A 15,033-nucleotide genomic window follows, 5' to 3' on the forward strand; every position below is an offset into this window, starting at 1 on the left:
CGAGCGCATCCCTCTATGGCGGTGCCCGAAGGAAGAGTCTGGACGGGGTGGATTGGGGAGGGACACAGAGGGGAGATACGTCGACTCATGCGGTATCGGCTTTCGGTCCCGCACTAAATTTCTGGGGAGCTCGCAGCTCAGCCCTGTGCTAGCGGCGCGCCCTCGGCGGTGGAACACGGGCCATGTGCGACGCGTCACTCGGGGCGCGAGGCGTGAGAAACGTCGTTTGCGTCCTGTGGGATTCTGCAGCGTCCGGTCGCTGGTTTGCATCGCTTTGCTGCCTCCCCCCCCCCTTCCCCCCCATCTGCTCTTGCTCGTGGTCACGCTTTCTTCCCGTAGGTCCTGCCACCTTTCCAGCGGCCTCGCGCAGCCACACGGATATCCGCTCTGCCAACACCGCCCGGGCGCGACATCCACGCCCATGTCGCCATAGGCGCTGTGTCCCTCGTTCTCGCCTCCAGTCGGCATGCCAGTGCAGCGCACAATCTTCGGGCGGCCTGTCAGGCTGCAGATGCCCCCGCCGAGGTTCCAGGCGCTTTTGCTCGTCGCGCTGGTCGCCATACTCACCCTCGCCCTCAACGGACCTCCGTCGACCGCCGACCTCCCCACCTACGAGTCCGTCGCCGAGGCTGTCAAAAACCCGCACCTCCCGGACGTAGGCAGCCTGCCCGCTGTGCCCAATCCATTTGGCCCCGCGGCGCACAAGCCGCCCAACCCCGCGGCCCAGCCCAACAGCACCGTCGCCAGCGCGTACGGCAAGCTCGCGTGGCTCACCGACTTCAAATGGCGCAATCCCTTCTCCTCCAGCATCACGCTCGACGAGAACACGGCCCTTCTCCCCCCGCTGCGCGAACGGCCGCCCATCTACACCTACTACAATGCGCGCAAGAAGCAGGCAAAGGAGGTGGCAGAGGCAGAGAACCGCCTGGTGCTCGCCTGGCGCAGGGCATGGTGGGCACAGGGCTTTAGGCCAGTGGTGCTGTCGCGGAAAGAAGCCGAGCACCACCCGCACTATCAGCTGTTCCAGCGCATGGAGCTCGACTCCAAGGTGGAGGTGGACATGATGCGCTGGCTTGCATGGGCCAACATGAGGGGAGGCATCCTGGCCAACTCGCTGGCACTACCCATGGCCGAGTACGAGAACCCGATGCTGGCCTTCCTACGCCGACAGGAGTACCCCCAGCTCTCTCGGGTCGAGGGGCTGGACAGCGGTATCTTCTTCGGCGACCAGGCCGCGGTGGAAGGTGCCCTCAAGAAGCTGGTCAACTGCCCATTGCTCAAGAACATGACAGCGAACAAGGACAAGATCGCAGCAACAGCAGCCAAAGACGGCGGCGCGGTGGTCAACCTGCTGGCCCCAGCCGACATCGCCAAGGACACAAACGCGAACGGCATCGCTTACTACAGCACCGCCGTAATCACCAGCTCCTACAAGACAGTCGCCGACACCCTCACCAACACCACGCAAGCCGAAGGCCTGGACCTGCTGAGCAGTCTGGTCAACTCGCACCTCCACCTCACTTTTCAGGAACTGCACCCTGAGGGTCTGGCAATCGCGCAGCCCCTCCCTGAGCACACTACGTCCCTGATCGAACCGTCCATCGACATCGCCAGAAACTTGACACAATGCCCCGCCTCGCCCATGCCAAAGTCCTGTCCGCCGAACCGGCCAAAGTGCGTGCCCTGCAGCACAAAGAATTCGCCAAAACTGCAGCTCTTCCCCGAGTTTGTGAACACGACGAAATTCTTCACCGTCGGCACTGTGCCGCACCCGTACACCATCAACTCCCTGCACTACACGCGCAACAACCTCGACGTCTCCTTCCTCCGCAACAACGCGAAACGCGATCTCTGGCTCAACACCCTCACACAGAAGTCCATCGGCACCGGACACTCGGAATCCTACCGCCTCCTCCAATTCAAAGAACTCGTCGCTGCCAACCCAGCACACTCACTCTGGCTCACAGCTGAGCGAACAAGCAAAGATGACCTGGACTGGATCTTCGGCTTCGAGCTTCCTACTGCTGCTTCCAAGACTAGAGAGCCTACGAGCCCCAGCGAGAAAAGCGAGTTGATCGTCTTCCCGCGCCCAGCGTTCCCGGAGCCGGTCAAGGGCATCGAGGTGCCGGATAGCATCTGGACGGAGAAGGAGAAGGGCAGGCTGAACAAGGCGCGGGACGCAATCAAGAGCAAGGATCGGTTTACGCAAGGTATCGTTGATGCAGTCGAACAGTGGAACCTTGCGGATACGGAGGCGTGGAAGTTCGCCCGAGCGTACTCGGCGCGCAGAAGAGTGGAGAGAAAGAAGTGGGAGGAAGAAGAGGGCAAGTATGCTGGCAGTGAGAAAAAAGCTTCTGGCAAGGGAAGATGGACCGACAGGTTCGTGTTGTAGAAAAGCTGTCGCTAGGTTGCATCTTCGGCTGGCGTTAGGGGATATGTACCCTCTCGTCTTATTTGTGTGTACATCTCATGTAGTAGTCGAAGAGCTCGAATCTACCTGTGAATTATCGCGGCAAACCCACAACACGGGGGTTCCCCTTCCCTCGAGCAGCAATGAGAATTAGTCACAGTGTTGTCGTATGATGTGACGACCATGCTGCATAGGGCACGCGCTGTGGAGGCTCGGCGCTTCGACGGCAAGCGGCAACCACACCGGGCTCTTCCTTCTTCGTCCACAACGCCATCAGCACTCGCCCGAGTATTTTTTTTTTTTTGGCGTGGCTCTGGACGCGCACTGATAACTGGTAAATGGCGCCAACCTCCTCGCGGCTCACTCCTGTATACCCACACTCCAGCCGGTCTCCATCGCTGCCTGTTGTAATGGTGGCGGCTGAGCTCGCGTGATGTTTCAGCCTCACTATGCTGCCAGCACATGCTTGAAAAAGCAGGAATCTGCCTGTGCTGTCAGACACAACTGAGTACCTAGAGGTCGATTGTTCACAAAGGAGTAGTGATTCAATACAGTTTTTCTATCGCCAATGGAGCCTTACGTTTACAAGCCACTCGGCCAGGGCGAGATTAGAGTCCTTGAATTACACCCCAATATCGGCAAACAGCCACTGACCGGGTCGATCCTCCATGTTCCTCTGACGAATCCGATCTATCATCCAAAAACTGCGGACAAGGAAGAACATCTCGAACACCCACACGGCTACGATGCGATTTCGTACACGTGGGGGAAAGATACCACGACACCATACAGTCTTGTGATCGACGGTGACCGAACCATCGGAGTCACGGCGCACCTACATTATGTCCTGCAGAAGATTGTGCGTCCCGACACGAGTGTTCTCGTCTGGATCGACGCCGTCTGCATAAACCAGGCGGACCGAGACTCTGAGGAGAAAGCCCAGCAAATTCGACTGATGCCAGATATTTATCGTATCGCCAAGCGTGTGCAAATTCATCTAGGCCCCGAAGTAGATGATAGCCCCCTCGCAATCAAGTTTCTGGAGCACATGGCAGAATACATGGAGTACCTGGATGAAAGCTTGAACATCTCCAATTCACAGGCGTACGCGCTTGCTCTGGAGAATGGATATGCTCCTCCCGGGAAAGAAGATAAGACATGGAACGCCCTGCGGTCGTTCTGGTTGCGCCCATGGTAAGTGTCACAGTCCTCTCTGCTAAGTAGTCTAGTTCACGCCTAAGCTTTTTTGTACAGGTTTCGTCGTGTTTGGGTTGTGCAAGAATTGGTAAACGCCACCGATCTTGTCATTCATTGTGGCGACCTCGAGATCGACTGGAGGAAGCTTTGGCTAGCAGCCCGCGTGTGCCAAAACAATAACCGATTGATGGAAACGGGTCTGACAATGTTCACATACCACATTGCTGTGGACGCTTTGGAGGGCGCGAACTCATTCTTCACCATGGCAGACATTCGGCTTCGCGCTTGGGGTTATATGAGCCCTTCATACATGGTTGTGTCGTGGTGCACTGATAAAGACAAACAGGTCCCTGCTGCTCAGCTTGGCGAAAGAGGCTTACGGCCTCACGAGAGACTGCCTTTGCGACGAGATCTGCCCGCTCTTCAAGCTTATGAACGCTTGATGAGACCGAGGTTACTGCAAGATCACGCAGCAGGGAGAGCTAAATTCAACCTCAAGCGCCCGGGCATGCTCGAAGTGCTCAACAGGACGAGGACTTTCCTCGCTACGAATCCAGTGGATCGTCTATACGCGCTACTGGGTCTTGCCAGCGACATCGATACGGATGATCCGAATTTCAGAATCGAGTACTCGGCCGAGCAGCCTCCAGCCAATGTTTGCCAACGCTTTGCAGCTGGGCTGATAAAACAAGGCCAAGGTGCTGCCGTGCTGGGTGTCGCTGGGACAACCAGGCAGGCATGTCGGACCACATCTGACGCCCTCTCCTGGGTTCCTGACTGGACAACCCCAATCCGTCCAAACAATGCGTTCCCTTCCATGAACTTGATGATGCACGGTCTCACTGTACCGGGCAACAAGGACATTCGCGAAGAACTCCTATACTGCGCCGCAGGGAACTCTACCATGGAGGCCCGGTTCCTCGACGAAGACCGCACGCTCGTCGTCCGTGGTGCTCGTATCGACACCGTTTTGCACATCACGCAAGGGCAAATGTTCGCCCCACCACACTGGTACATAGCCACCTTGCAAGCACTTGCCGGGCCAGGAGCAAACACAGAGGTCATTGAGGATGCCCTTTGGAGGACGCTCATCGCAAACCGTACCAGCAAGGGGGAACAAGCTCCACCGGAATTCGCCGTGCAGTACCAGGCATACAAGCAACGGTTGATCGAGGCGTTCGGACTTGCATTGATCATTCTGGCCCTCCTCTTCGTCATATCGCTGCCATGTATCGTTATTCTTGCGAGGTTGGTCCGCATGGTCTACTTTGTCCCACTATACACCATTATCTTCTTCATGGGCTGGGACGACTCGCCGCTAACAACCACCGTGGCCACAATCCTGCTCCGCAACTACTCGATACCAGTCGTCTTGGTCGGGTGCTGCGTACTCGCCTGGCGAGCCAGAGCTCTCCTCGGTTCCTGCCTAGTCAAGGTCGACTACGGATGGCAATACTTCGCCGGGTTCGTCATGGCCGTTAATCCAAACGGCCCCAGACACCACAATGGGCCTCCCGAGTGTGCCGACTTTATGCAAAGTTTTCTGCTCCTGGCTGGTCGGTATAATTTGGGAGTTACAGCGAACGGCTACATTGGCCTGTTTCCGCTTGCTGCGAAAGTGGGTGATGAGATTGTTATTCTGGAAGGGGGGTTTGTGCCTTTTGTACTGAGGAGAGCGGGGGATGACGGACGTTATAGGCTGCTTGGGGAAAGCTTTGTCCACAATGCTATGAAGGGGGAGCTTTGGGGCGATGCGAGGTTTCCTCTAGAGGAGATTTACATAGTCTAGATCAAAACGGCCTTCACGGAGAAGACTGCTGGCCTCCCTCAGGTACCGCACTGGCCGATTGGGCCTCCTTAAAAATGATGACTCCCTCTAGTGCCATGCCTCGCCTGCTTGTTCTCGATGGAAGGTTTTCAACCGAGGGAGGACAAACAAACTATCTGCCGTGATATTTGATCTGTCGCAGAAACAGATGACCATCGTGTTCTTGTTTGGTCTTTGCTGACATGATCATCGCTCCGTAGAGTATCACAGACAAGTCATTCCTAAGTACTGTATCGGTGCTGCAAAAATGTGCAGACCCGCCTGACCTTGGTACAGTGATGCGTACAGTAGGTAAGTACCGTGGTTCATGAGGGCGGACAGCCTTGTGAGTGGCCGTTCACCACGTTGTTGCCCTGCAGGACATGTACCAGTCTGTCAAGTCTGTCAACCAAGATAGAAACAGCCACTTAGAAACCTTCATCCTTACGTGACGTAAGTCTGTCGTAGTAGTGAACCAAGTTCAGGGGGGTCAGTATATTTCAACAACCACTATAAACACATAGAAACGAAAAATGCCTGCTGACCTCGCGTTTCACGATGATTCCTCAGCTTGGATCATGCACCATGACGTTGCGTCGAACGATTCGAATCGACGTTGATTTCCTAACTCCTGAGGTCACTTGCGGAGCCAAAAACTTGTGCATACTTCTGTCAAGTCATTCCCACGTTGCACTCACTCTCACGATTCGTCATCAAAGGCACTCAGGCTCATGAGTGCGGTGCAACACGAGCTGATTGGTGCCTCTTGACGACGCCTCATACTATTCGCCACAGATCGCATTTCAGATGGCAGCTTGAGTCCATGTGTCCTGGTACAGAGCTCTATCATACATGTCAGAACGTTTGTACGTGAGACTGCAACGCTGGTTGCGTGGCATTACGGAGGCGCGTAGGTGCACTCTGTATAGAGCATTGATCCGATTAGCAAGCGGCTTCTAGGGACATGCTAGCCATATCGCACACAGTGAGATGCCTGCAAGTTCGCGATTATGTTGACACTGCAGTCAATGCTCAGACAATTGGATCCGCCACCGGGTATGGAACCCACCGCATATCATAACAGATGCTACACAAGCGTGCACATGTCCCGAGATCTTTCCACAGTCTATACTCCAACTTGCTGACCCGAATCACTGTAATCGAGTTTCCAAAAATCTCGGACCGCCGTCGAAAAGGTTCGTGGTGCTCCTCTCCCATTCGAGCCGATCTTCGGGAGGATCTGCAAATTCACGCAACCAATCCTTGTAGTCAATCGGGCTAGTTTCGAGTGTGTGTGCCCATCTCAAACTCAGTGGGCCGGGATGACTCAGATTACTCACGAGCGCAGTACCAGCGATAGCATGCCCTCAGAATTCTAGGCTGTAGTCGTGAGCACATTGGGGTATCAAAACACACATGCAGCCTGTCTGTAACATATCGTAAGGCTGTGCGAGGTACTGTGACCACCAACAGGATATCCTGACCCCTCTTGGCCACGAATAGTTGCTGTTATGGCAAGGTAGGTGGCGATGGAGATGTCTTGAAGCATTCTTCGAACAATCTTGTACTTGGTGCTCTGCGATATGCGAGCAAGGGACAAACGATATGCCGGTTTGCCCTGCAGTGGCGTAAGATTGATCCTTAGATAACGCTTTGATTATCTTTCATTTCGACGCGTGCGTTCGAGCATTGCACTCATAATCCGCCGCAAGTTTCCAGCCTCATAGCGCTTTTCGGCAATATTGGTAGGCAGAAGGTGATTGCTCAGCCGCACCTCACTATCACAAAACAGTTATCTCTTCCTATTAGTGCGGTGCGATCTCATTGTCAAGTACGCGGAAGATGTGTAGCTAGTCCATCTATCTCCATCCACTGGGTACCTGGACACCAAGATATAGCAGGAAACGAGAGAGCAGACATGCTGGCCAAGCAGGCTGCCAAGAAGAGGCCATCCACACACACCACCAGCCTGGCCATGACTAGCATCAGGATCAAGAGCATGGCAACCTTGTAGTGGCAGAATGCCCTGAGAAGCTAGACCTTTGATGCAGTCTCCCGCAACCCTACCACCTATGCTGCCAAGTACAGCTGGAAGATTGGCAAGAGACTCAGTGTGCCTCCAGGGGCCAGGAGAGAGACTGCCAGTGCCTTCTACTAGCTCAAACTGGGCCATGGATACAACAAGGCATACCTGTCCCACATTGGCAAAGCATACCGCCCATTTTGTAGCTGTGGAGCCAAGCAGACCCTAGCACACCTCATCCTGAGCTGCGAGTGGCTCAAGCATGACCGGAAAATCCTCCAGGACAGCCTGGGGAAGGTGCCTCTTCTCTTCCACACAAAAGAAGGTATCAAGGCCACTCTGGCTTTCATCAGCAGGACCAAGGTTGGCACAAGGAGGGGGCGTCTTGCACAGCACACAGAAGACCTGGCATAAACTTGCCACTGCAGACTCTTTCCTTTGGTTGTTTGTTTCGTTTCACATTCCTTCATTTCCAACAACTCTGCTTTGGGCCTGAGCCCTCACCATTTCTTGTACTCTCACTGAACTTAACCTCCTGTAACTGAATCTTTGCACTACCAGAGGAGCTACTGCTCCTCTCGTCTTCCATAGTCTGAGGCTCACATAGGACGTTAAACCAACCAAGCAATCGATGTGCAGCCAAATGCATCTGATTCAATGGATCAGTCCATCGTACTGCGGTAAGGGTTTGCTGGAAAACGAATGGGAGGTGGTTGAAAGTGCAGGAGCCTGGAGGGGACGGCTGGAACGTCGGCGCCTCCTGCCAAGCGACGAGCCAGCGAGGCAGCTGCAATCTCGTGTCCTTCAATTCCACCACCATCATCACACAACTGCAGCTCAGTAAAAGCTGATACGCGAAACTTCCAACGCTCCGAAGCCATCACTCAATGGTGTTACGCACTCGCTAACAGGCAGGGACACATAATGAGTTCAACGAGTCAAAACTCCTCCAAGACAACGTGAACATACGACATAAACCCTGCCGTACTATTGAGCGATTGAAATTGTGTTCAGAGGATTATGATCATACGAGCTCAGGATTGAGGAATGGCAAGTTTTTCGCTGCCATTGCTTGTACGTAACCGAAAGACGCTCTTGGTAAGGACCGAAAATAACGTCATGACTTTACGACCTCCTTCATCGACATCTCCGCCCACCCCACTATCGCAATTCTCTTCGAACTGTGGCACAATTCGCATCTTAGATCAAGAAGATGTCTTCAGCAAAACGCACCGTCCTGGTCACAGGCTGTTCCGACGATTCGCTCGGATCTGCACTCGCACTCGCTCTGCACAATCATGGCGATCTGCAGGTCTTCGCAGCGGCGCGCGATACTTCCAAGATGACCGCACTTTCCTCCGCCGGCATTCAAACGCTAGCGCTGGATGCCACGTCGTCAGAGTCGATCAAGTCGCTCGTTGAAGAGATCACGCAATTGACTAAGGGCAAATTGGACATCCTCATCAACTCCGTTGGGGGCGGCCATTACCAACCCTTCCTGCATCTGGACATCGACAAGGCAAAGCAGCTCTTTGATGTGAACGTATGGGGGTTTGTTGCAACAACACAAGCCTTCCTGCCGCTACTGCTCGCCAACGCCGAGCCCGGCAAGAAGGGACGGAAGAGCATAGTCGTGAACAACACATCAATCTCCTCCGTCTTACGCACACCATACCACTCAGCCTACTCGGCATCGAAAGCCGCAATGGCAATGTTCAACGACATCCAGCGCATCGAGTTAGAACCTCTGGGCATCAAAGTCGTGGACCTGAAGACTGGCTCCCTTGAGTCGAACTTCGGCGAGAACAAGAGCAACCCTTACGAGCTACCAGAAGACTCACCATACCAGCCCATCAAAGACGAAGTCCTCAAAGTCATCACTGGAGAGACGACAGAAGCGTATGCCGAGGATAGGAAGGCGTGGGCGAAGAACGTAGTGAAAGACCTGATGAAAAACCCTGATAGTCCGCCGCCACAGATTTGGAGAGGCGGCGCGGCCGGCACGGTCCAGGCGAGTAGCAAGCTTGATAGCATTCTTCCGGACTATCTCACGGATGGAAGCTTCCAGGGATTGGGAGGACTGGATAAGTTGGGCAAGCTGCTGGAAAAGAAGGGGAAAGGGTCTTGAAGAACGAACGGAGGCGACGATATTTTCGAGACTCTGTTGTCAAACCAGAGTAGCGCGGCGTTGAGCAGGCATGGCGGCTGCGCAGAAGCGTTCTCAAAATTTCACAATTGTTTTTTTTTTCGCTCTCATTTGCGTTTCGTCTACCTACCTTAGCTTGCAGTGGCATTCGCATAACGTACTACTTACCCGCCGTTCAGTAGGCATGAGAGTCGGTAAGCGTGCTTCGTCGCAGCTCAATTCCGAGGGAGGAGCTGTTTCGTTCGTTAGCGTTTTCTTCCTCCTACCTACTCCGCTTTGTCGCTCGCTTACTGTTTGGCAATACTACACTCACATCCGTCCTGATCAGATTATTAGTGTCGACACTCCACGCTTGTCGCCAAATTCAAGACGTGCTTCAATAGTGTATGTGCGCTCCGAGGTAAGCGCTCTCATCGATTGTACATGCATATCGCTGATCAAACTCAGTCAACAGCTTCTGGAGCGTAGACTAAGCTTTCAGGATACGCCAGCTTGGATGTAGCCTTCGATTTGTTTCTGAAGGCCAGTACCCTTTTTCTTCAACAGAGTGGTTCCTTGAAATGCTTGGGCCAACGTTTCTGCTGAACAACCTCGAACTGTCAAATCGTAAACCGCCAGACGGGCAGATCTTCGAAGTATCTTGTGATGGACTTGAGTGTCGTGGAGAACAAGATAGAGATACACGCCATCATCAATTGGCAGGCGGAGGAAGTCCGCCTCTTCTCTTGTGATCTGACCTTGTAGATTAGGATTCCAGAAATTGACTTCATCGTTGCTAATCTTGTGTAGGAGGCTTTGGATATCGGTAAGCTGGCTTGGGTCAAATCGCACAGAATTTGCGACGAATGCATCGGTCACCATGGTTGTCGATGTCACAGCATTTTTCGTCGGATTCGACCCGTTGACGGAGAAACGTCGGTTGATAGAAGGGCGCTGAGCGATGGAAGGACGCTGGTTGACAGATCCTTGATTGCGGTGGTGTAACGTCCATCCCTACGTGTCGGGACACACGCTGTAACGGGACAAGTTCGCACTCCGGACCTTTATCATCTCTTGCTCGCACGTTTATAGACCCGTGATTGGCATGCAACGTTCTTCAGCCAACTCTCCATCAGTCTGTCGGCCTCCGACAATGATTGCTGCCATGTTGGCCCTGCTGTCGATCGTTTCGTCAACGCCGTCAATCGACCCTTCGTCAACACCCCCCTGTCCATTTGCGACCTGAGCAAGCTCCGTGAGAATCGAAGGGTCCAATAGAAAACGAAGTCGAGAAAGGTTATATCACTGGGCTCTAGAAGCTCCTATGACTAGAGAAGTGTGCAGTCCGGCAGTTTTGCCGGTTGGGAGCAAAGATTGCAAAAAGCGATCCGGTGGATTGAAACGAGCGCGCGACAACGACGTGGACTCCATGGATGATGATCAAACGAGGCGCAGTCCTAGTCCGAGCAAGCGGAGACGCAAGGGGGGCAGCAGCTTGTCTGGACGAAGTGCCTTGCGCACTGGTAGCATCGTTCTCTCTGAGCGCACTGTGTTCACTGCAACAAGTAGTGTAAAGCGCACCGCCAGCCCGAGTCGCCACCTTACGGAGCTGCGGACAGCTCAGCCCTCGATTTCGCTCGCGCCTATAACGATGCCTCCGCAACCGCTATTGCAGGACACCATGACATGTTTGGCACATTTGAGAAGACAGCTGGGGACTGCGATCAAAGACCGCTATATCCCAGGTGGTCTGAAACATGCGATTGAACAGGATCCTGATTTTCGTCTGTCCCTAAGTATGGAACCCTTCGACGAAGTGGCGTTCGACTACGACGATACGCGCTCGCCACATGACTTGACTCTGGTTGACGTATTGCGAAGAGTAAAGGGGATATTTCAAAGCGCCGGTCTCTGCTCACAATGTGGAAAGAACGAGAACGCGTGGTGCTTCGGAGTCATTTGGCCACTGATCGAGCTTGCTGTGATACTGCATGGCAAAGGCCTGTGGCGACCTGAAAGCGTGTAAGTGCTACCCTGCTTACAACTCTTTCCTGTTGACTTTGCAGACAATCTCAAGGAATAAATCTACAATACCTTTCATACATAGCTCATTCCTCTACACCGAGCGAGAAACATCATCTGTTTCGCAAGACCGACTTTTGCTTCTCATACTCATGCCTCAATCCACGCTTCCGTGTACTCTATGAACGACTGGAGGCAGCAGGCGCAATACCTGTGTCCCATACCACTGACAATTTTACATCGAGAGCTGTTCTTTTCTCGGGCATAGAAGTCAAGCCAGAAACGGGTACCAGAAAGAAGCAGAACTGCAGATGTCCATATGGATGGTGGCGAGTCTACGGAAAAAGATGGAGCTGGTCAAAGACGCTCTGGCGAAAACGCCAGTGCCACAAGACCAGACCTGTTCCACTCTTGATGCGGAGCCTGAATCGAGTGAAGTCCAGAGGACCGGCACGGCGGTAGAAGAGCAATCTTTCACGAACCTCCTCGAACCAGCTCTCACGATCATCGGTCACGAACACAAAACCCACTATGCCTTTCCCTGCACTGTTCACGGCGACACCACAATACTTGGCCCGGATGAAATCTTATGAACCTATCAACACGGTCTCCAAAAGGTATCTTCAAGCTCGCTAGCTTCTATAGTGCTATTCTGGAATATGGATCTCGAAGCGAATCGACTGTCAGACAGGAATCTGAATCAAGAACGTGATGTGGCTCCTGGAACTATGTGCTTGAAAGGCTTGGTTCAGGCAGTGTTTGACGAGCTTGCTAAAGCCGGCGACGTTCTTCTCGTTCCATGAAGCCAACAAGTACATACTCTCAAATAAAGAACACTAAAGACGAGGAGTAGTCCGTAGCCAGGCGGCGGGATGCTGACAGATCTCAGGAATAGACGTGTCTTGTTTCCAGCGCTTACACTCCGTTACCATCACCTTGCAGATCCCGTATCTGTAGATATAGATGAACATACGCCAGTTGAAAAAACAATCTGGATCCGGTCTTGTATGTATTGAAGGCGGTCATGCCACTCTCTTCGCTCGGGTTGTAGACGCAGAATTGGTCGGCCTGGGGCGAAAGGATCGTGGTGTGCTCTTACGCACAGCAGCGGAGGGCTCCGATGAGGACGATGCGTTTACCTTGGCCTGCAGGCGTGGGGGACCTTTGTCGGCGATGACCAGACGCCATCGATGAACACGTCACGCCTTCGATTTTCGTAGCAGCACACGGCTGCACCCAAACATAGAGGTTGCTGTTAGTATCTCAATCGGATCCTAGGAAAATTGATCTCAGCATTCACGACAAGGCAGTTGAATTGTAAATCTCAGAATCTGCATTCAATGTATACTGGTGTTGATGTGTTCTATAGGTGCTCAACCCTCGGACTCAAAGCTTGAGCATCGACCAAAAGATGTCTTTATCGAGGTTCAAATTCACCGCTCAAATGCCCGAACTCGATCCAAGATAGATTGCATATACTTAGATGCTCAGAAGTCTACTGCAAAAGGATGTGGGCAGAAGAAACCCACAACTGAGAGTTTGAGGATACCGACTTCCACAACTTCAAGCCTGTCGATTACCGAGGAAGATGTCATGGAAGAAGAGAACCGGAGAAGTTGGACGAGTAGCCACAGATTAACCCCTACTGACTAACCAGAATGCGGACGAAGACATAAGTGATGTAATTCTTGAGGCGGGTTGGATCGTAGTCGTACATAAGATGGAATTCAAATTATTCAAAAGCTAGAAAACATCATACCATATTTGACATCCAGTCGTGTAATACAAATACCATTTGCAACTTGCAATCCTCATTACCATCCTTCTCGGTAAGGAAGACCATGTTCTCGGCAGGGGTGGATGTGGGCATTCCCCTCTTTTCCTCTTCCTTCCTGTAGTTGCTAGCCATCGTTCCAGCAAAAAGATACTCTCTGTCCGCCAGCGGACCGTTGCAGTGTTTGCCAGCGGTCCACTGCACTGATTGTCCAGCTCATTCGGTTAGTTCAGTTTGCTTTCCCAACCCTTCACTGCTATCCCCTTCTACTATATAGTCTCGATCGATTCCAGCCAATAGCTCTCTTACATCAATCAATAATCTCAACCCTTCCACACTCTCCAAGGAGTGTATTCAAGTACTGGATGTTGTTCGAGCCCTCGAGCATCTGGGAGACATCTCTGCCAATAGACGAACCCAGTGAGACTTCCAGTTTGAAATCCTTATCCTTTCATGTGACAATGTACAGAGCCATCGCAGATGTCACTCTGATCAGCCTAGCGTCCCTCCTGGTGTTTTCTAATTGTCTCACAAGACTCGTCTCCATAAACCCGAGTGGGCACTGTTCAAGAATCTTCTCCAGTCTGTCCATACGGGCTACCTCAGCCATCTCCTGAACTAATTCTAGAACAATAGAAAATATAATAGCTTATTTTAAAGACAACTTAGTTGGTATGAAAAGTGTTGAATATAAAATTTGAGCAAGGACACATGTTAAACATAATACATAGACTCCAATGAGAACTGTGGAATAAGCGAGCCAGTACAGTAAATCAAGTTCATGGTTGACCTTGAGCCGAGACTATGGATGGTCGTTGGCTCCATGGCTGTACGGTCATCATTCGATTGGCCAACTCGCGCAAATTGACGTTAACTCTTCACAGAATCTATAGAGATTGGACTCGGGTCGAATCTGGAGTTAGTTGTGTTTCGTTCGTATCATTCGGGATTCAAGCTCTCGTGAAATGCCGTTGGGTTTATACCGTAATCACCATGGTCTATCGGGTCTATCGAAGAAGCCCCCGTCGAAATAGTCGTTATCTTCCCTATGTCTGCATCAGATGAGCAATCAGACTTGGTCATATCATCTAACACTTACCTTGCTCAAGATGCTCATCGACGGGTACATCCTTCGATGTGCCTTCCTTTGCTAAGACTGATAGTCTCAGTGCCTTCGACGGCTCATGTCGATATGGGTCGTCCCCATGTCTTTTACTGGTATGTCTTTTACTGGTATGATGTGTTATAGAGTTCCTAAGAGCATAGGTTGTAGCCTGTGTATTCGGTAGACAAGAATCTATCGTAGCTTTGTAGGGATCCAGAAGATCGGTGGCCAGCTGGTGGAAAGACTTTGATACTTCAAGAATTCCCAGTTTCTGAACGACCTCTCATGTTGTGGTCTCTTCTTGGCCAGTCTTTGTTCCCAACTTAGCTGATCAGTACAGATTCATGATGAGAAGTCATGTGGAAACCTACAATGATTGTCCGATATCAAGAGGAAGGAAAAAGATAGAACCTCGGCCTCCTCCGGGCTCGAGCGCTAAGCCTGAATATCTATTTCCCAGTATACTCTAACCAGCCTCTTCACTATCTCTTCTCCCGAACATAACACTGGCCAATGCTGCGCTCGTATCGCCATCGAAGCGAATCCGGCAGTGTCTCCAATCTCTTGGGG

At 52.3% G+C, this 15,033-nt stretch overlaps 5 protein-coding genes across 5 annotated transcripts; all 5 read left to right on the top strand.

Moving 5' to 3' along the window:
* The first annotated feature begins 161 nt into the window (after positions 1-161).
* Positions 162-2,511, top strand: BU25DRAFT_408815 (uncharacterized protein). The gene has a single exon (XM_033705909.1). It carries the CDS (start codon positions 512-514, stop codon positions 2,390-2,392), a length of 1,881 nt encoding a protein of 626 aa, XP_033563737.1. The 5' UTR covers positions 162-511; the 3' UTR covers positions 2,393-2,511.
* Positions 2,512-2,701: 190 nt separating this feature from the next.
* BU25DRAFT_408816 (uncharacterized protein) lies at positions 2,702-5,653 on the top strand. Its single transcript, XM_033705910.1, has 2 exons — positions 2,702-3,604; positions 3,665-5,653. Exons 1-2 carry the CDS (start codon positions 2,979-2,981, stop codon positions 5,394-5,396), a joined length of 2,358 nt encoding a protein of 785 aa, XP_033563738.1. The 5' UTR covers positions 2,702-2,978; the 3' UTR covers positions 5,397-5,653.
* Positions 5,654-7,272: 1,619 nt separating this feature from the next.
* Positions 7,273-7,428, top strand: BU25DRAFT_336918 (uncharacterized protein; the record flags this gene model as incomplete). The annotated part of the gene is made up of 1 exon (XM_033702654.1): positions 7,273-7,428. A coding segment is annotated over one exon (156 nt), but the record flags the coding sequence as incomplete, so codon positions are not given.
* Positions 7,429-8,659: 1,231 nt separating this feature from the next.
* Positions 8,660-9,445, top strand: BU25DRAFT_298468 (NAD(P)-binding protein; the record flags this gene model as incomplete). The annotated part of the gene is made up of 1 exon (XM_033701948.1): positions 8,660-9,445. A coding segment is annotated over one exon (786 nt), but the record flags the coding sequence as incomplete, so codon positions are not given.
* A 1,546-nt stretch (positions 9,446-10,991) lies between these two features.
* On the top strand, positions 10,992-12,362 carry BU25DRAFT_485471 (uncharacterized protein; the record flags this gene model as incomplete). Its single annotated transcript, XM_033711232.1, has 2 exons — positions 10,992-11,584; positions 11,629-12,362. 2 exons carry the CDS (start codon positions 10,992-10,994, stop codon positions 12,044-12,046), a joined length of 1,011 nt encoding a protein of 336 aa, XP_033563741.1. The 3' UTR covers positions 12,047-12,362.
* Between the last annotated feature and the right edge of the window lie 2,671 nt (positions 12,363-15,033).

The sequence above is a fragment of the Macroventuria anomochaeta genome (assembly GCF_010093625.1).
Source record: "Macroventuria anomochaeta strain CBS 525.71 unplaced genomic scaffold BU25scaffold_9, whole genome shotgun sequence".
Classification (NCBI taxonomy): Eukaryota; Fungi; Ascomycota; class Dothideomycetes; order Pleosporales; family Didymellaceae; genus Macroventuria; species Macroventuria anomochaeta.

Coding starts and splice junctions, on each gene's coding strand:
- BU25DRAFT_408815 (XM_033705909.1), top strand. CDS start 512: ATGCCCCCGCCGAGGTTCCAGGCGCTTTTGCTCGTCGCGCTGGTCGCC.
- BU25DRAFT_408816 (XM_033705910.1), top strand. CDS start 2,979: ATGGAGCCTTACGTTTACAAGCCACTCGGCCAGGGCGAGATTAGAGTC. Junction 3,605..3,664: donor TCGTTCTGGTTGCGCCCATG/GTAAGTGTCACA, acceptor TTTTTTGTACAG/GTTTCGTCGTGTTTGGGTTG.